General features: G+C 55.9%; 1 protein-coding gene across 7 annotated transcripts in view; it reads left to right on the top strand.

Annotated features, from left to right (window-relative positions):
• The window catches only part of ABR (ABR activator of RhoGEF and GTPase), a 185,987-nt gene that overhangs the window by 155,091 nt on the left and 12,371 nt on the right, over window positions 1–18,525 (top strand). Inside the window, exon 1 of one of the 7 annotated variants that reach the window (XM_077851844.1) lies at window positions 8,707–8,883. The exons of the other annotated variants lie outside the window; for them this stretch is intronic. Within the exon in view, the coding sequence (XP_077707970.1) occupies window positions 8,722–8,883 (162 nt within the window). The 5' untranslated portion in view covers window positions 8,707–8,721. Of the gene's footprint in view, window positions 1–8,706; window positions 8,884–18,525 lie in introns of those variants that run through there. 7 annotated transcript variants of the gene reach the window in all.

Here is an 18,525-nt window from a genome sequence, read left to right as displayed (position 1 = left end):
TCACTTACCAGTGGCCCCCTGTGTACAGGCCATAGGCTGGCTGAGGCCACATCTGTTTTCTTACATTGATGAAGTCAGATCCAGCTTCGATGAACTGACCTCAGAGTAGACTGAAGGTCAAGGTTAGGGTGCTCACCACCTGCCAGCCCTGCCTTCACCTTGGGTCAAACAGCTCTGGGCTCTTCCCCCTTGATACTGCTCTCAGCTTGGCATGGTGTAGTCAGGCCTGGAGTGCAGAGTGAGCGAGGAGCTGGGAACAAGGGGCCATTGTCAGCCTAGAGTTGTTTCTGGTTTCAATTACTCTGCAGAGCAGGAGGAAATTCAGAGTAAGCATGGGTCAGGAGCCTGCTAGGGCGGGAGTCAGGGGCTCCCCCACCCCAAATCCCTCTCTCCAGCCACCGAAGGGTCTGTTTTCCCTGTTTGACCCTGCTTGAAGGGTCAGCATGCCAGTTTTATTGTTCTGGGAGCCTGGGCTTTGGGGCATTGGTCTGGTTGACCCAAAAACGCTTTTAGTTCTTGCCACTCTAGTTCTTCATGGGCTGGTACCAGGAGGTGCCGGCTCCCTCCCTGGGTGGGATGACAGAAGGGCATTCACGTGGGTCCTTAACACCTCCCAATGTCCTTTAAGCCACACTGACCACAGCTGGGCACCTGAATCCTGGGAATGGCCTGGTTTTGACTGGGGGTGGGGTGGGGGGTGGAGGCAGCTGTGAAAAAGCCTTGGGGCTGGCTTCTCTCTTTCATTCCACCACCCCAGCCCCCAACCCCTGGCCTGGCACCTCACAACCCTAGACAGCTCTCTACCCCAGGAGGCTGCAGTGGCAGTGCTGGGTGTGGCTTTGCAGACTTCTCCCCCCTCACCAAGGCCACCCTTCCCTTGCACCCATCCCAGGCCTGATGTGCACAACCAGGGGAAGTGTCTGCTTCTAGAGTCTGTGCTTCATATCTCTGCTGCCTGCTGTTCTTAGAGCCAGCCCACGTGGGATTCTTTCCTTTGCCGCTGTCATCACCACTGTGCCAGCCCAGAGGCACATGGGGACAGGGGTGGTTGAGTGCCAGGACTGTTCCTCTCCCTGCTTCCTCTCAGGGCCCTTGGGACTCGAGCCATTGCCCTCCCCACTCCCCACCTCCACCCCCCACCCCCTCTAGAGTAGCTGTTCCTTCTCCATGCCCCACCTGCTCTCACTCCTCAAGACAGGTCCAGAGGCCTCAGTTACACTTGGAGAGCAGGCTAGGTATGATGGGGGGAAGCCAGAGTCAGATCCCTTGAGAGGGCCACCCTGCTGCCCAAAGACTTCCGCGCACTTGTACAACCTCTCCACACCCTTGCTCGGCCACCTCTGTCTCCCAGGTGTTCCTGATTTGGTGAGGCAGACTCTGCCCAGTGGATTCTGGAGAGAAGAAGCATTCAATAGGAAGCAGCTGGAGGCTCAAGTCTCCCTCTTGCTCTCCCGCCCCATTTGGGAATGCCACCTTGATGGGCAGGCTGGCTGCCCACTCCCCAGGGCCACCTCTCCGGGGTGGGTGTCGAGCAGAGGAGCTGATCCAGAGAGGACCCCGGGGACCGACTCATTCAATGTCTGAGAATACCCAGCTTCTCAATACACCAAAAGAGGGGTGTGTTCTTCCCAGCTCTGGAGGGGCTCCTAGACTCAGGCGGAAGAGCCAGGTTTGATCCCAGCTCCCCCACCTAATAGCAAGGTGGCCCCAGGTGACCTCTCCAACTCGTGTGAATATTAAATGAGATTACAGAGGTAATAGTACCTGGCTAAGCTCCCTGCAGGCGGAGGCTATAACTGCATCCTCCTAGAAATCCAAAAATTGGTCCCTAGGGTGGTCTCACTTTTGATTTTTTTAAAACCTCTGAGAAAAGGACTTAGAGGAATTGCCAGGGACACCCTCGAGTGAGGGCTGAGGCGAATGCTTTTAGGGGGCACCTTGTGTGGGTTCTTCCAGCTTCCCTCACTGCGGGTGCTGCGGACCCCCCATGGCCCCTCACTGCAGCCAAGCCTCTGCCATGGTATGCAGGGGGGTAGTGGTGGTGGCACCCGCTACTCGCTAAGGGTCTAACCCCCAGGCACAGCCTGCTCCCCACGGGCTGGCATGGGAAAGACGGGGGACGGCCTGCTCCTACCCTTGAGGCAGGACCTGAGCTGTGCTGGCTTCAGAGCTAAGATGACCCAGAAAGCACCAGCCTGAATGACTCGATAAGTGTTAGTAGCCCAGCAAAGGGAGGGAAGGTTGGGAAGGGAGCCAGCAAAGCAGAGGCCCGCAGCATTCCCAAAACAGAGAGAAAAGTAGAGATAAGACATGAGTTTCAGATCTAGGACCCTGACCCGGAAGTTTCCTTAAAAAGCCCTTAATCTCCCTGGCCTCCACATCTCCCCACCCTGGGGCGAGCTGGAGCAATGGCTGTGGTTGAGAGAGATGGCAGTTCTCATGAGAACCTTCCCCTGGAAGGAGGCTCAAGGGCTCCAGGTTCTGCCTGCAGAGCTTAGGGATTGCTGGGAGGGACTCGCAGCACCCCAAGGGCTTCAGTCCAGGGCCTCTGCCTTCCTCTGCTTTTATCTGATTGAGAAGCAGGGAGACTTTGGCATAAGATTTCATTTGGAAAGAAAGGCAGAGAGTGCCCTCTGCTTAAAAAAATAGATAGATGATAGATAGATAGATAGATAGATAGATAGATAGATAGATAGATAGATAATCTCCATTGATGACTGTTTGTCTGGTCCAAGCTCCTGTTTTTGACAGATGTGGAAACTGAGCCCAGAGGGAAAAAGTGGTTCCTGAGTCGCCAGTGACCAGGCAGGACTCTCAGCCAGGTTCCCTGGCTCCCAGGAGCTTTCTTCTGTTCACTTGGAGCTCAGATTTGGGTGGGAAAAGAACTGGATAATAATAGAGGAGAAGAAAGGCATGCAAGGTTCAGTGGACCCTGACCTACTTTCACACCTTCCTGCCTGAGGCTGTTCTGTCTTCAGCAGGAGGCTTGGGGGACCCCTGTGGTACTCTGCTTGCCACCCCCTCTGACTCACGTGGTGCTGGGAGACCCTGGCCATATACCTCCTTTCTGTGAGAAGGAGTAGGAAAGAGGCCAAGGGAGTCTGGCTCTTGGTCTGGCCATGAGTTTTATGGGGAAGGAATGGAAGGACATATGGTGGGTGTCCTCTGCCCACTCTGTCCCTGGATTGGTTTTGTTTTAGATAAGCAAGATGTTCCCAAAGGCTCAAGTGGATTTTCCAGCCATTTCCACACCATGAAAATCACTAGGGGTTACCAGGGGTGTACCAACAGGACAGTTCTTCTGCAGTGGACAAGTTCTGTGGTTATTTCAGCTCCTCCTGCTTACCTAGAGCCTACCAGCCTGGGGTAGCCAGGCAGAGTGGAGAAGGAGGCCATGTGGGGAACAAGACATGCTTTGACCCGTGCTGCCAAGCGGCACAGGCCCTGGGACATGGGAGGACTGTGCTACACCTGGGGCAGGCCGTGGGGCTGAGCTTCCAGAGCTGCGAGCCCATAGCCCTATGCACAGCTGGTCAGTGAGTTGGGCCCAGGCCCCAAGGAGTTCTGGCCTGAACTGCCCAAAAGAGTCCCGATTGCTGTGACCTTCTTTGAGAGGTGGTCGTTAGACTGGGACCCGCTCAAGGTCCTCCCCACCTTGAGTGGGGAGTAGGCGTCTATTCAATGACAAATGAATGAATGAGTCAGTAAGTGAAAGTATAGCATCTAGGCTCAGCTCTATGCTATTGGTATTTGGTGATTTTGAGCAAAGTGTTTCTGTCCCTGGGCCTAATACAGGCCTTGAACATAGCAGACATTCAGTAGGTATGGATGGATAGATAAAATAACATAAATGGGTCTTGCTTTCTCATCCTCTGGAGATCTGTACCCTTCCAGTGCCCTTCCAATGGGTTAGGATAAGTACGCAAAGAGGTGGGAACACACATTAGGGATGCAGGGACTACAGAGCCAGGAATCTTAAGGGGAGTTTTCCATCTTCCTTTCTCTCTCTCTTTTTTTTTAAATAAGATTTTATTTATTTATGCATGAGAGACACAGAGAGATAGAGGCAGAGACATAGGCAGAGGGAGAAGCAGGCTCCATGCAGGGAGCCTGATGTGGGACTCCATCCCCAGACCTGAGTCAAAGGCAGACGCTCAATTGCTGAGCCACCCAGGCATCCCCCATCTTCCTTTCTCACAGTGCCCTGTGATGTGCCACCCTGCCCACCAGTTTGTGCACAGCCTGCATGAGGGCCCCGATCTCTCTGGGCTCCTGAGCACTGCTGGTCCTGCTGGTTCTCTCAGCCTGGACTCCCATGCCAGTCTTTGGGTGGGGACCCCTGTGAACTTCCTTTCTTCAGCCCTCCAGCCTCAGACCCTACCTTGCCCTCCACCACCACCTTGCCCCCCAGCTCTGCTCCTGTGGGGCCTGCTCCATGCTGTGTTCCCTCTGGGGCTGAGAAAGAGCAATCTTGACAGACCTCCTGGTCCTCATCCTCAACACAATCCTAGGCTCCTCTCAGGCTCCCAGTTCCTGTACCCAAACTCTCTAGGTAGCCTGTTGGGGCTCTCATCTTCCCCCCTCACTCCCAGGCTGTCCCCTAGGATGTCTGTGACCTTGGTCTAGCTGGTTGTACAGAAACCCCCTAACCTGATTTAGTGTCATTTGGCTAGAGGAGAAGCGGAGAGAATCAGGGTTCCAATCTGGGCTGGGTGAGAAGACAAAATTCATTCCATTGGGAAAAAGGAGGTCACTCCAGAAAGTGGCAGCAGCATCCCAAAGTTCTGAGAAAGAACCTTCTTCCTCGTGTTCACAGGCTAGAGGATTTGCCTGGAAGCTGTCCCCACCCCCAGCTGTCACCAAGGCAGCACTGGTGGCAGTCCCTGCCTCTCCCGCCCACACATCTCAGGCTGCATATATTCCCTGTTGGCCTTTTTTCCTGCAGTGATGCTGCTGATGATCACTTTTACCTGATTTTGCCTCAGTCCCAGCTGTGGCTGTATGCCTGGCCCCAAGAGCCCCAGGATATACCCCTCCCTGGGTAGAACCCAGGGCCCTGCATGTATCTCCCTGAGGATGGCCCTTCTCATTACTCCTGCAGAGAGCCTGGGGTAGGGGTAGGGAGGCAGGGGAGATGAGGGAGGACAGGACAGTCCACTAGAAATGTTTTTAATTCCAAAGACAGCGACATCTGTTCATGTGGGCCTTCCTGCCTGGGCTCTGTTTATCCAGACAGGGGGCCCTTGCATGTCCTCAGAGGCGGTTTCTGCCAGGTGTGGCTGGATGGAAGGGATGGACGGAGGGAGGAGGGAATGCGGTCCCTTCCTGGGTGGTCAGAACAGCCTGAGCCTAGACCATCCAGCAGAGATGAGAAAGGGTCCATGGTGGGCTGGAAGGTCCAGAATTCAGACCTTTGCTTTTGAGGAACTGACTGGGAACATTTGTCTTGCACACCCCAACCGCCCCCTGCTGCAGCCTGCTCCTATCCTAGACCATTGATTCCGGGAAGGAGTGAGTCAGGCTGAAGGAAGAGAAGGCAAATTTGTGCTGTCCCAGAGAGAGCCCCCAGCCCACGGGGAGGCAGGGAAGATGAACACCTCAAGGGAAGAGCCTCCCAACTCAGCTACCCATCTGCTAAGGCGCTTATGTCACCATGGAGACCAGTTGGCCAGCTTTCACCCAATCGGAGCTTGCTTTACCCAGACGACTATTGAGCCTGGGGCGTCAGGAACAGGATCTGTACTGCCCTCCTTCTCCCACACACCCGGTTAGGGGGGTTGCACACCTTGCAATGCACTCCTCCAATCTGCACCCGATGGCATATGATCCAGATAGAGGGAAGAGAACCTTAGAAAGCCAGCAAGGGGCCAGTTTTGAAGTTAACCAGCTGGTGGTACCAAGCACACTGACATGGTCAGCAATTATAATGGCACCTTACCAGCCAGATACACAAGCAGCAATGGCACATTAGCCAAAGGAATGCAGAGGAAAGCCAGGGTGGATGGCCTATTTCCACAGCTCTTAAGGGCCATGCCAACCCCTCCTCCTCCAGGAAGCCTTCCGTGGTTCCTCTAGCTAGAAATTTTCTCTCCTTTTTCTCAACTGTTACTGTACTTTATCTGTATTGTTCTTATGGCATAAGACTGGGTTTCTTGAAAGCGAAGATGATGCTTTGCCCATCTAGGTGTGGCACATGGTAGGTGTATGCTCGGTATGTGCCAAATGCACAAATACTTTACTGCTTCCTGTCAAAAGGTGTTTAAGCCCATGTCTTGGACTGTCAGTTTTATGAAGCACAGGCTTTTGATTCATGTCTGTGATTCCTTTGCCTCCACCCAGGGTTGGACTCAGCCAGGCCCTCAGTTAGTGCCTCTTGAATGAAATGAATGAGTTGGAGAAGTGAAGACTGCAGGAAAGAGCAGAGCGGCCCTGGAGGAAATGGGTGTTGTAACAGCCAGGGTGGGACTGGAGAGAGACTCTTCAGGGTAGACCTGGTGCCCTGGAAAGGGCAGGTGGGGGACAGGTCAGGAAGGGTGGCTCAGGCCTCAGCTGAGCAGGAGACATACTTGTGTCCCTGTGTCTCTGGGCCTCTTTCCTTCCCCCTTGGGGAGTACTGGGCAAGGTGTTATAGACCAAACCTGTATAGCTGCAGTGGCTTTGGGCAACTTTGACTTAGATATGGGGAGGCTCTGTGCAGTGTTGGCAGCCCAGCCATGTCTGTACCGCGTTGGCAGCCCAGCCATGTCTGTACCGTGTAAAAGCAGGTATGGCATGTGGAGCCCTAGAAAAGATGAAGCTAGCCCAGCCATCCTACAGGGCCCCCAGAGCCCTGCAAAGCTACAGGACCCCACCTCCACCAGCTAGGCAGAGGGGAGTGCAGGACCAGAGCCTGCTCTACCAGGATATCACGGTGGTGCTGTCAGCCAGACCTTGGTTATGGCCCAGTCCAGCATGGCCTTGGGCAGAGTGCTTGACGTCTCAGTCTCCTTCATTTCCTTGAATGGAAAATGGGGGTGCTGGTACTTACTTCATAAGGTTGAGGAGCATTGAGTTAATCTGTGTGGAAATTTAGCATGGTGTCCATCGCATCACTCATTAAGGGCAGCTCTTACTATGACCAGGTCTCCGTTATCTTTGCAGTGGAGCTGCCAAGGGCTAGCTCTGTGCCCTGACCCACCTGCCCTGGGGTAACCAAGAAATCTACGGACTCAGCTCCATTTCCTGAATCTAAAGAATCAGCCACACTTCTGCAAGGCCCAGGGGTCATGAGCACCGACAGCTTTGGAAGAGGCCTGTCGTTCCCCAGCTGCAGATGGGTGACCTCAGGGGAGCACTTTACCTCCCTGAGCTGAAGTCCTCAAAACTCAAAAACAGAGACAGCAACATAAGCATCACAAAAGTTATGAGGCTTAAATGCAATCGAATATCTGAAAGTCTTCTGCATGGGACCTGGCTCATGGGTGGTACTATGAAAATGTTGGTTTCCTTCCTACTCTGAGCCTAGCGATACATAATGTCACATCCTGGGTGCCTCTGGGTTTGGTGTACCCTAACTATCTGGGGGTTCAGCCCTTTCTCTTTTTCCCCAGGCACCAGACTCTAATTTGATGCTTCACTTCTCACTCTGGTTAGAATGTTTACCAACTTGAGGGTTCAAGAACAAGTTCTTTCTTCTCTGCCTTCTGAGCCATGCAGCGCAGACAAAGTGGCTCATGACCCCTTTGCCAGTGGGTGTCCGATGCCCCTGGCAGTACAAACCTGTTTTGGGCTTTTCTGCTGAGGTGCACGGGGCCACGGTTAAAAGTGGCCATCAGAGAGGCACCTTTGCCGGGCATTTGTAACCAGTGTCATTCTTGGCTTTTGTTCATGTCCCTGGAGATGGCCCATAATGGCCATTTCCTTCCGGTCCACTGGAGCCCAGAGGCTGCCCTGCTAGGGATCTTCCTTATTCTTCACATTCCCAAGAAGAGGTCTGTGAGTGCCAGTCCACATGTGTCGGGCTCTGTCACCAAATTGGCATCCAGGGAGGTGCCTTGGGACAGGAGTTGGGAGTCCGGGAGGCAGAACTCCAGGGCAGGGCAGGTCCTTCGCCAGGGCGAGGGCAGTTGCCCCTTGCCGACCCCCTCTGGCTTCCTCCCAAGCCTCCCTTAGGCACCCCGTGGGCCCCCGGGGAGCAGCCTGGTGGTGAAGGGGTTAACCGGGAATCTAGAAGGGAAGGGACTGGATTGTGTTTAGCCGTTTGTCAAACTTTAGTTAGTACTTGGGCTGAGTGAGGGTCCCGAGCCGGAGCCAGCCTGCCAAGAGTTAAAACCCAGAGATTGGGATTTTCGGAGGGGCAGCCGCCGGCGCCTCCTTTGAGTCACTTCCTTTGGTGGGGGCGGGCCGGGTGCACCCTCCGGGGCGTCCCTGCAAGCCTCGCGGGGACCAGCAGGCGGAGGAGAGGGCCCAGGCCGCGCGGGTCCGCTCCTCCGGGAGGCCGTCTCCGGGGAGGGAGGGGGGGGGGGGAGGGGGGAGGGAGGGGGGGGAGGGGGGGAGGGGGGAGGGAGGGAGGAGGAAGCCGCGCCTCCCACCACGCGCTGCCCTGCCGGCTCGTAGCGGTCCCGGCCCCGGGGGCTGAGCACTCGGCGCCCCTCCGGCTCCTCCGCGTTCGCCGCTCCCGCCCAGCCCGGCTCCGGCTCCGCGGGCCAGTCCCGGGCCGGGCCAGGCGCTGCCGCCGCCGGCATGACCGACGTTCTGCCTCAGCCGGATTGCAGCCTGAAGGCGGTGTGTGAGCCTCTGGAGCGCTGCTGCCTGGATCGGCTGGACGAGCCGGGGAGCAAGCGGCCCCCCAACACAGGCGCCCGGCTCTGGGGCCGCGTGCGCAGCAAGCTGCTCCGCCAAAAGGTGCGAGCGGGGTGGGGTGGGGGGACCGAGTGGCGGGAGGGCTGGGGACTGCTGGGGCCGCTGTTTCCCCACCCTCCTTGGAGACCCGTGACTGCTCCTGCCTGGTTATGGAGTCCTAGGACGGAGGCCGGGTACGGTGCGGGTCCGCTCTAAGTGGCCGTGAATTGATGATTAATGCTGTTGCCACCCCCACCCCCCACCCCAGCTGCTTTCTCTTCATCTGTCCCTGTGTCAGGAAAAGGGGGGTTGTCTCCTGTGGGAGAGAACCCCCTGGCTCCTTTCTGAGTCTATACAGGTGGGAAAGTGAGTGGTTAAGCAGGAGTCTCCTGGGTCTCGGTCACCCCCAGCCCCAACTGGACCCCCTTCCCGAACCCAGTGGACATTGCTGGCTGCCCCTTTACTGAGGGGCACTGGTAGAGGCATCTCAACACCACTGACCATGTAAGACTTCTTTGTATGGGGTTGAGGGCATCATGCCCCACCAAGGAGGAAGGGAGGGTTGTGTGGAGGTAGTGGAGCTGCTGAGTCTCGGGCTCCAGCATCCAGGGGGATGCCTCATCAGGGACCACCCAGACGACTGCTGGCCCAGTGCCAGCTAGGCACCAGTGTGCCAGGGGTTCCCTGACCCAGCAGGCGGCTCAGACCAACCTGGGCCAGGGCCGACTGCCAGTCCTGCAGCTGGACAGGCCACCTTGGGGCTGGCTTTGGGCCCTGGCACAGGGTGTCCAAGGAAGAACCAGACCCAGCACCTAGAACACAGTAAGCACTTGATAACTGCAGCCTGAACTAAATGCCTAAGCAAGATGTCATGGGGTGCTTGTCCTGGCTGGCAAGGGCCATGCCCATCCTTCAATGGAGGCTTTGGCTATTCCCTGTGGCGGATGGAGATTTGCAAACCATCTTGTCGCTCAGAGGAGGGGTAACCCTCCGTGCGAGTCCTCCGTGCCAGCCAGCACCTGCCAAGAGGAAGCGATCCCGGGCCCATTGGCTCCTTGCCAAGTTTCACCCCCTGCTAGTAGGGCATACTTGACCTTCCAGAGGTGACATCAGTCCTGGAAAGTGCTGGGCAGGGCAGCAACTTGAGCTGTCCTGCATTGGCCCCTGTGTCACCTTCAGCATCTCTAGGGACCAGGCTAGCAGAGCTCTGCTGGCTTCAGCTGCTACCAGAGCCCCTCTGTGCTGAGGCAGCTGTCTGTGCCCGGCAGCAAGGAGCCGTCCCTTCCCTGCACACCCCCCTGTCCCCTAGCCCCTGCTGAGGCCAGCAGATACCAGCCCAGAGCTCATTGTCCACTCCCAAACCTCAGGGCTGGCAAGAAACTGACCTGGCAGGTCCCTGGCCTGCTGCCAGCCAAACAGAGGCATTCCACCTTCCTGTCCTTTGGGGGAGGTGCTGGCAAATAAGGGGCAACTTTTAAACCCCAAAAATCCCAGACTTTTTTCTTTCCCTGTGCGTTTGTGACTGGCAGATCTAAGAATCCACTTTGGATTTCTTTAGCCAGTTTTGCCTCTGGTGGCCTCATGTATCTGCAAGTCTGACTGTGCCTTCTGGGCAAGGGCAGTGGGCCAGCCAGGTGCTTGACTGCTGAGCCCACTGGCATCAGTGCTACTGCGGGGTGACTCTGGCCCTGGGGTACCCCTATGAGGCAGAGGTCCAGGCCCCTAGCTCCTGCCGTGTGACAAAGTGTGTCAGTGTCACAGACACAAGGGTCTGCGTGGTGGGCCATTCACTCACCCTGTTGTGCCCAGGCCAGTGGGCAAGCAGGGAGACTTGCAGAGCCAGCCTGCTTCCTGCTCCCCTTCTTTCCTCGCCTGCTCCCCCCTGCCCCCCCCCTCCCCGCCTGCATTAACCTATTTGTTTTGGTGCCATAGGCTCAGGCTCAGGCTGGCTGCCAGCTAGGGGGCTGGGACCAGGCAGCAGCTTAGGCGGCCTGGGGGAAGGGCACCAGGTACCGCCCAGCCTGGCAGGAGGGGTCACCCATTAACCCTCACCAGCTTCGCCCTGAGATGTGATGCTCTGGATGCCAGGACACTGTGGCCCTCCTAGTCCCATTTCACTAAAGATTCTTTACATTAAAGGCTGGAGGGGGGTCATGAATGTGACTCATCTGGGAACCCCATGCTAAAGAATCTGTTCAGATGGAAGAGCCCTGGGATCAACCTGGGGGTCCCTGGCCCTGGGGGTCTGCTGTTGCTTGGACAGGCTCTCCTTTGGGGCTCGGGGTGGTTCTTGCGCCCAAGAAAGTTCTGGGGCTGAAGCCTCCTTCTGGCCTCTGACTTGGCAGTTGGTTTGTTGTGCAAGCGTTGAGCAGAGGAGACACGTGGCATTGGGGTTTGTGGGTTCTGCCGGTGCTCTCGGCACTTCACATTTCTACTTTCCTTTTCCTGTATTTTTTCCCTTAATTTTCAATTCTTAAATTTTTTGCCTCAAAGCACACAGAGACCAGGCTAGGTGCCTGTTCTTCCTGCCCTCCCACCTGCTTCTGGATCTTAGGTAGGACTGGAGAGGCTGAAGGAGGAGTCCCATCCCCTGTCCCCCAAAGTGTCTAAAGGCTCTCATGGGGTCATTGTGGGAACCATAGAAAGGCTAGCAGGACCCCGTGAGGCCAAGGCCAAGCTGAAAGCATTTGGGGTGGGTGTGTCTGGAGGCAGGGCCCAGAGGAGTAGGGGAGAGTGGAGGTCAGTTCCTGATGACCTTGTCTCTGCTTGAGGGGTTGCCATGTGGGGCTGAGAATTCCCTGCATCAGAACTTCTGTCCAGAAGCTAGAGACCAGAAGGGCAAATGGAAGCATTTCCTGCTGAACCACAGAGTGACTCCAGCTGCTCTGTGACGGGGTTTGCTTCCCCATACTTAAGAGGAGAGTCAGAGGTCTTGCCTGAGGAGGGACAGGATAGGCAGCCCCCCCCCCCCCGCCTTTGGGCCATTTGTCTGAGAAACCTTAGGGCTCAGGAGGGTCCCTTTCTTGCCGTCTTGACTGCGACTGCCAGACAGCTCCTGGCCCCTCCGAGAGTCTGTCATTTAACTTGACAGTTCTTCCTAACAGGTAGCACCAGGTATGTAAACTGTGTGTACACCCCCTAGGCTTACCTGCCATTTGCTGGCCATTCAAGGTGTTGAGGGTACAAGGGTGCTAGGCTGTCAGACGTAGATATGTCTTGGGCTTATTAATTTTATTTCATGATCTGGCTCTGGGCATCAAGAAAGATCTTGAAACCTTACGTGGGAGACATCTATCCTGCCCTGGCTGTCCGCACTCGGCCCTGCTCCCTTCCCCTGCCCCGCCCCTCTCTGCCTTATCTGCTGGAGGGAAGGGACCCTGGCTTGTATGGTAACCATTCATATGCCCACTTGCACCCCTCTGGCAATCCCTCAGCTGTAGGAAAGCGACAGTAGCAGCTCTCCCTTGAGCTGGAGATGCCTACAGCTGGCCCGTTTCCCCCTGGGCCTCTGCAAGAGCCAGGATTGTAACTAGGCTGGTTGGAGAGTGGGAATGGAGAGCAGAGCCGCTTCCCTGCATCCCCACGACCATTCTCATAGCACTTGCTCACTCCCTAGAGTGAGAGGCTCTTACTTCTCCGGCCACATGAGTGGTTTCCTGACCGCCAGTGCCCCTACTTCTCTACTAAGCTAGCTCCCAAGAGACCTGTTTGATTTCCCCAGAGCAGGGATCCTCAACTCTGAGAATCTCCTAGAGGTTATGGATCCTCCATGTAGAGAGCCACCTGTCTGTACAGTTGTATGCTGTTTTAGATCAGGGTCACAAAACCCCTACTCTGAGTGTGGCTGGCAGGGTGCTGGGGAGGTTAGAGAGGGCATTGGCCTCTCCAATATCTCTGTGGCCCACAGGTGGCTTGGTCAGGCAGCCATGCTGGGCTTGGTGCCCCAGTGTTTAGATGGCCTTGGACCAGCAGGAACTGAGCCTGCCAACCAGCGTGGTTCCTGAAAGGCCAAAGCTGTTGGAGCCCAGTGTTGCAGTAGTATCCAGAGGCAGAGAGGCCTCAGGAGGGCAACATTTTGGAAAGAGCCCAGAAACTTCTGCAGGTGCTGGTTCGGGGAAGTTGCCAGGCTTTGGTCAGGGAGCACGCCCAGCCCACTGCTGCGTGGCCTTGTCAGCTGCCCAAATTGTTGGGAGCAGGTCAGCAGGCGGTTTTTGGCTTCCTTTTCCCTATCAGGTAGCACTGGGGACCTGAAGAGTATTTGTGTTCCAGCGGCTCCCTAACACCTAGAGGAACGCACATTCCCCCATGTCGAGAACCTGCATGCCCAATCCCTGGGAGAAACCAGAGTCCGTCCAGAATCCCAGTGAGCCTTAGTTTAAGGCCTCATTGTCCTTTGTCCCTAGGGTATGCTTAGAAAGAAGGAAAGCCACCCTGAGCACTGCCCTTGGGATTCTTCCACAGAGGGGCTGGGAGGGCACCGTAACCCCGCAGTGATTTCCTCAGCTCTGCTTTGGCTGAGAGTGGAACTTATGCCTCGGCCAGGAGCTAGAACCACCTGTGTCCCGGACAGTGATCCCTGCCAAGGTTGGTGCCTCAGATGGGCACAGCCAGAGCAATGACAGCCACAGCTCTGCTTCCCATCGCATGCATTAAGCCTTCTTTGTGCTCTGGCCCCCTCCTTGGAGCACCTACACCCCTCAGGCTCACATGGCATAGGGTGTTAGAGACTCTACCAGGCTAGTAGGAGTCAAGGGGCCTTATTTTTCTAACCCTGAGTCTGCTGTCTTTACTGGCTGTGTGACCGTGAGCAAATCTCTTCACCTTTCTAGTTCTCTGGCATCAGTATCATGAAGGAGCTGAACAGGATGATCTCCTAGATCCAGCTCATATGATGATGTTGGCCATGTCTCAAGATTCCTGTTCCTAAGCCTTAAACTCTCAACACACTGGGAAAGTCTGGGTGGGAGAGGTCACAGGGCTGCCCCTGGGCCAAGGCCAGCCATTCACTGAACACAGCAGAAGAGAAGTGAGCAGGAATGTGGGGCTTCTTGACCCCTGTCCTGAAGGAGCTTTGGTGGAAAGGCATTGCTTTCTCCATATCCCACATCCCATTTCATTCATTCGGTCCCTGAGTATCGATGGGTACCTTACATGTACTGGGCACGCCACAGGTGGGAGGCAAAGAGCCCTTAATCTCATGGAACATTTTGTCTACAGAAGGGTCAGGCAATAAATAAGATCACGTCAAGCTGGACAAGTGCTGGGAAAAAAATAAAATTGGGTAATGGACTAGGGAGTAATGGGGAAGGAGTAGCCTTGCTGGAAGAGGTAATTTCGAACCAAGATTTAAGTGACAAGAGGATTCTGGGGGCACCTTGGTAGCCCAGTTGGTCAAGTGTGCAACTCTTATTTTCAGCTCAGGTTGTGATTTCAGGGTTGTGAGGTCAAGCCCTCTGTCAGGCTCCACGCTCATCACAGAGTCCGCTTAAGTCTTTCTCTCTCTCTCTCATTCCCTCTGCCCCTCCCCACCAATAAATAAATTAAAAAAAAAAAAAAAAAAGAAAAGAAAGAAAGAAAAGAACAATTCTGGAAAGATCCAGGACAGGCATTCCAGGCAGAGGAACTATCAAGGTAAAAACTCTGTGGCTGGTGGGGTGGCCATGACGTCTTCAGAAGCAGACAGAGGCCACGGGCGAGGGTAGGAGGTCACTCTGGTTGGAGCAGGCAGTGGCCGGATGGGGTAGGACCTTGTAGGCCACAGCAAAGAGTTCAGCTTTTAATCAAAGTGCAGCGGGAAGCTGCTGGGGAGCTTAAGCCTGGTTTTAGTGATGCTGTCAAGTTTTGAGCACTGGCGGAGTCCCAGACGTCATTCTCAGCCTGTGCCGTGAGAGGTGATAACCTATGCAGAGTTATTATTATCTACTCTGCTTTGCATGCAGAAACTGAGGCTCAGAGAGTGACCCAGAAGGACTGGAGTGGCTCCATGCAGGAGCTGCCACCCAAACCCGGCTCTCAGCTGGTGGGCCGCCCTGCCTGGGTGGAGAGCCAGAGCCCCATGGGGGTCTTTGGCTCTTCTTAGCTGCCTGGTTGTCTAGGTGCTCATGGAGCCCATCAGGGTCAGGGCTGGATGCCCTGGATGGGTGCCTTCCTGCCTGGGGTACCCAGCTTAGCATGCTGTTCAGAGAAACGAGCGGTTACTTTTAGTGCTGTCTAGTGAACGTGGGACTCTCAGCATGTGGGACCAGGGCCAGAGCTGAGAGGTCCTCAGAGCAGGCCCAGGACATGGAATCGCCAGGGCTGCTCATTCCCAGGGACAGCTCTATGCCCAGATCGCATTCCTGGCCTGGGCAGGGAGGATGAGGTCAGCTTCAGACCAGGACTTTCTTTTCTTTCTTCTTTTTTTTTTTTTTTTTTTTCAGAGCAGGACTTTCATAATGCTCACCGAAGTACTCCAAGTCCAGAGGGAGGCCACGGAGCCCACGGTGCTCCCACAGGCCCTTAGCTCTCCCATGGCAATGAGCATGAAGCTTCCTGCTTGGGACCTCAGCCTCCCACTCCCAACTTTGGAGATGAGCCCCTCTGGGCTGCCTCAGTGTTGCTCTGGCCCTGGCCAGGGTGACCCTCCCATCATTACCCTGGTGCCCCCGACATGGCCCTGAGCTGAGGCGAGTCAGCTTCCTGTTTGTCTGAGACCTGGTTCTGGGGCGAAGTGTCCAGATTATGTGAAGCAGGGAAGGTGGTGGGGTGCGGACAGCACTGAGGAAGACAGGGCCTCAGGGCTCTGGGAGAGATGCACCCAGCTTTGGGGGCCTCCCGAAGCAGCCCAGGTTTGAGTGCCATCTGCAGCCATGCCTGGCCCAAGGACTAAAAGTGTGGCAGGCTCAGAGCAGACTGAGGCTCTGGATTGCCAAGTGCTGGGGCAGGCAGGTCACAGTGGGTGCTATGAGGCTAACCTGGCTTCAATAAAAGCCTCATTCAGAGCTGCTAAACCCTTTCCATATGTGGGCCTGTAAGAACTTCAAAGTCCAGGGAGGGTGGGGGAGGGGAGGCATGATCCTGGACTTGCATATAGTCAGCACAGGCCTGTCATTGGGCTGCCCTGGGAGAGGGGGCCTGACCCTGCAGGGTGAGGGCCGGCGGGGCAGAGCTTGCCTGGCCTAATCATGGGGGAGCCAGCCTCTTGGAAAATGGGGTGATTTAACAGATCCTGAGTGTGGTCTTCTCCAGACCAGCTGCTGAGCTGAAAGGCAGGATTTAGGCCCTGGCATCCCCCCTCCCCCTCCACCCTGCCTCTTTGAGTTTCTCTCAGAGCAGCCACGTTGACGGAATCCTCCAGTACCCTTCCCAAGAGGGAGGAGAGGCAGGCCTTGGCAGCTCCCTATTCCCCCCGTTGCCAGCCCTACCATGCCTCTCACGCCTGTGGTCTGTCCCAATGACAGACTGGCTTTGGCATTCCAAGGGGACCCAGCCCAGAGCATGTGGACACACTTGAGGGAGGGCAGGAAAAAGCCAACCCGGTACCGCCACCGTGGCCACTGGCCTGGGAGCCACAGGAAGTGTACCCCCGTCAGATGGGACACCTGGCTCAGAGCCTGGTCTCCACAGCGCAGCACTCAGCCTCTGGCAGGCATCTCCAGAAGCACAGCCAGCTATCTCTACCTTCCATTTGGTATCCCGTTCACCTCTGACGGTGACAACTCCAGTATACTAGATTTATTGCCCTTTTTGTTAAAGCATTTATTTTTATTAGCCCTAGAAACAACTGGCTTCAAGAGCGGTCCATACCACCTCCCCAGGTCAGGCCGAGGATGCCAGGCCCCAGACTCAGAAAGCCTAGGGTAGAGCAGTGCTGGAGTGAAAGAAAGCAGCAAGCCAGGCCCATGGAGGCAGGAGGTCAGGGATCAAGTAGGCTCCTCAGGACCTCAGGCCTGTGCTGTAGAAGTGACAGAGTGAGGATCTGAGGAAAGGGGCTCGGTGCCAAGGGGCTCTTGTGGAGGAGGGGAAGTGGAGGCCTGGGAGCCCCCGTGTTACATCCCAAAGTAACACACTGATGGCTGTGCCTCCCCGCTGCTGGTTCCATCTGGTAAGCCCCACTGCCCACGGACAAGACACATGTGAGGGTGTGGGGGATGGCAGCAGCAGAAGACTTTGGGGCAAGCTGCATGGCTGCAGGAGTGCAGTACAGTGGGAAGGCCACGGCCCATGTTTGAACACGGACTGTGTCATCTACCCAGGAGAGCAAGAATGGGGACCCCAAACTCGCTGGTGCCTCTGAGACCCCAGGCCCTGGGAGGTGGCCATGAAGGAGGCCAGAGGGAAGGAGGTGCACTGGGGTCACCTGCCCCAGGCCGGCGAGAAAGCAGCAAGAAGGAAGGGCTTAGGCCTAAGGCTCCCTAAGGATGTTCCTGGAGGAACCAGGTGCACCCACCATCCAGAGGATGCCTCCCCTGCCCTCCTGTTCTTGGATCCTTTCCAAGCCCCTGCAAGGCCACTGGGGTTTCCTGTCCTAGACTCGAGGCTGGTCAAGCAGCTCCCCAACCACCTGCCAGATTCTCTTTGAGAAAGTGTCTCCATCTCCTTATGTGGGCTCAGGATTTCGCTGCAGATGACCTGGTGAGTCTCTTGTGGATATGGTTGCAAAGGTCAGCCGTGTCTCCTGGGCAGAGGGCTGCACATGCAGCCATGACCTGACTGAGTCTAAATGCAAAGGCAAACAGAACATAACTGAGCTGCTCCTGGCGGCATGGATGGCACACTTGTTCATAACTTTCTCCAGGACGTCCTATGGCTCATTTCTGTCTCCTGCCTGCTCCCTACTTTGGGGGAGCCCCAACTGTATATTACCTGTGGGGTGAAGGAAGGGCCCTCTGGAGGTCTCCCCCAGCCTGGCCTTCGCAGCCCCATCTATCTCCCCGCCTTGGGTGATCTGGCCTCGCTGAGGTACGCACTCCGTAGGGCTGGTGGTAGTGGCACCTGTCTGTTGGGACCGGACGGTAAGCAGTCAGGTATTCGCGTCCACTGACATCCTGGGGGCTGGCTCTTCCACCCCCAGCACTAATCTAATCAGGAAATAGCAAGTCCACATTTCCCAGGGGTTATAAATAGCCACAGCAGCTCAGGCAGCATCATTTCTCTGGAAAATGTGCCATGTCCCTCTCTACTCCTCACCCTCCCTTTTCTGTATTTAAATGACGTCCTAAAAATAGATTTGGTTTCTGGAGGCTGCTGGCCTGCCTGGAGGGAGACAGAACTTCATTGTCGGGGCACCAGGGCCGCACCTGCTAAGGGCACCCAGGATATGGCGGTGGTGGGGACTCACAGTAAAACACAGGACTGCCGCCTTACTCAGCCCTGGCCTCGGACCCGTGAAGTGTGCGAAGCAACAGCAGAGGGTGCCAGCAGGCTGCAAAGGGACAGTGTCTCGGTGTACCAGGAAGGCAGAGGAGAACCGAAGGCCTGAGTTCTCCAAGGAAAGCTTCCCAGAAGAAGCAGGGCAAGAACTGGGCCTTTGCATCAGAAGTTGCGTTTTCTGCATCTCTCATTCCCCCCAGGAAAATGTAAGGTTGCTGCTCGGCAGCTAGAACAGAAGCAATAGGGAGAGGAAAAATGGCAGAGTTGTACTGGAGGCAGCCCCAGATCAGGCACCAGGAGGCCTGATGTCTCCTTTCTAAATAAATAACGGAAAGAGCAGATACCTTGCTGCTG

This window comes from Canis aureus, chromosome 16, assembly GCF_053574225.1.
Source record: "Canis aureus isolate CA01 chromosome 16, VMU_Caureus_v.1.0, whole genome shotgun sequence".
NCBI classification, from domain to species: Eukaryota; Metazoa; Chordata; class Mammalia; order Carnivora; family Canidae; genus Canis; species Canis aureus.
The sequence above is the reverse complement of the archived record's forward strand: the minus strand, read 5'-3'. Positions and strand labels throughout refer to the sequence as shown.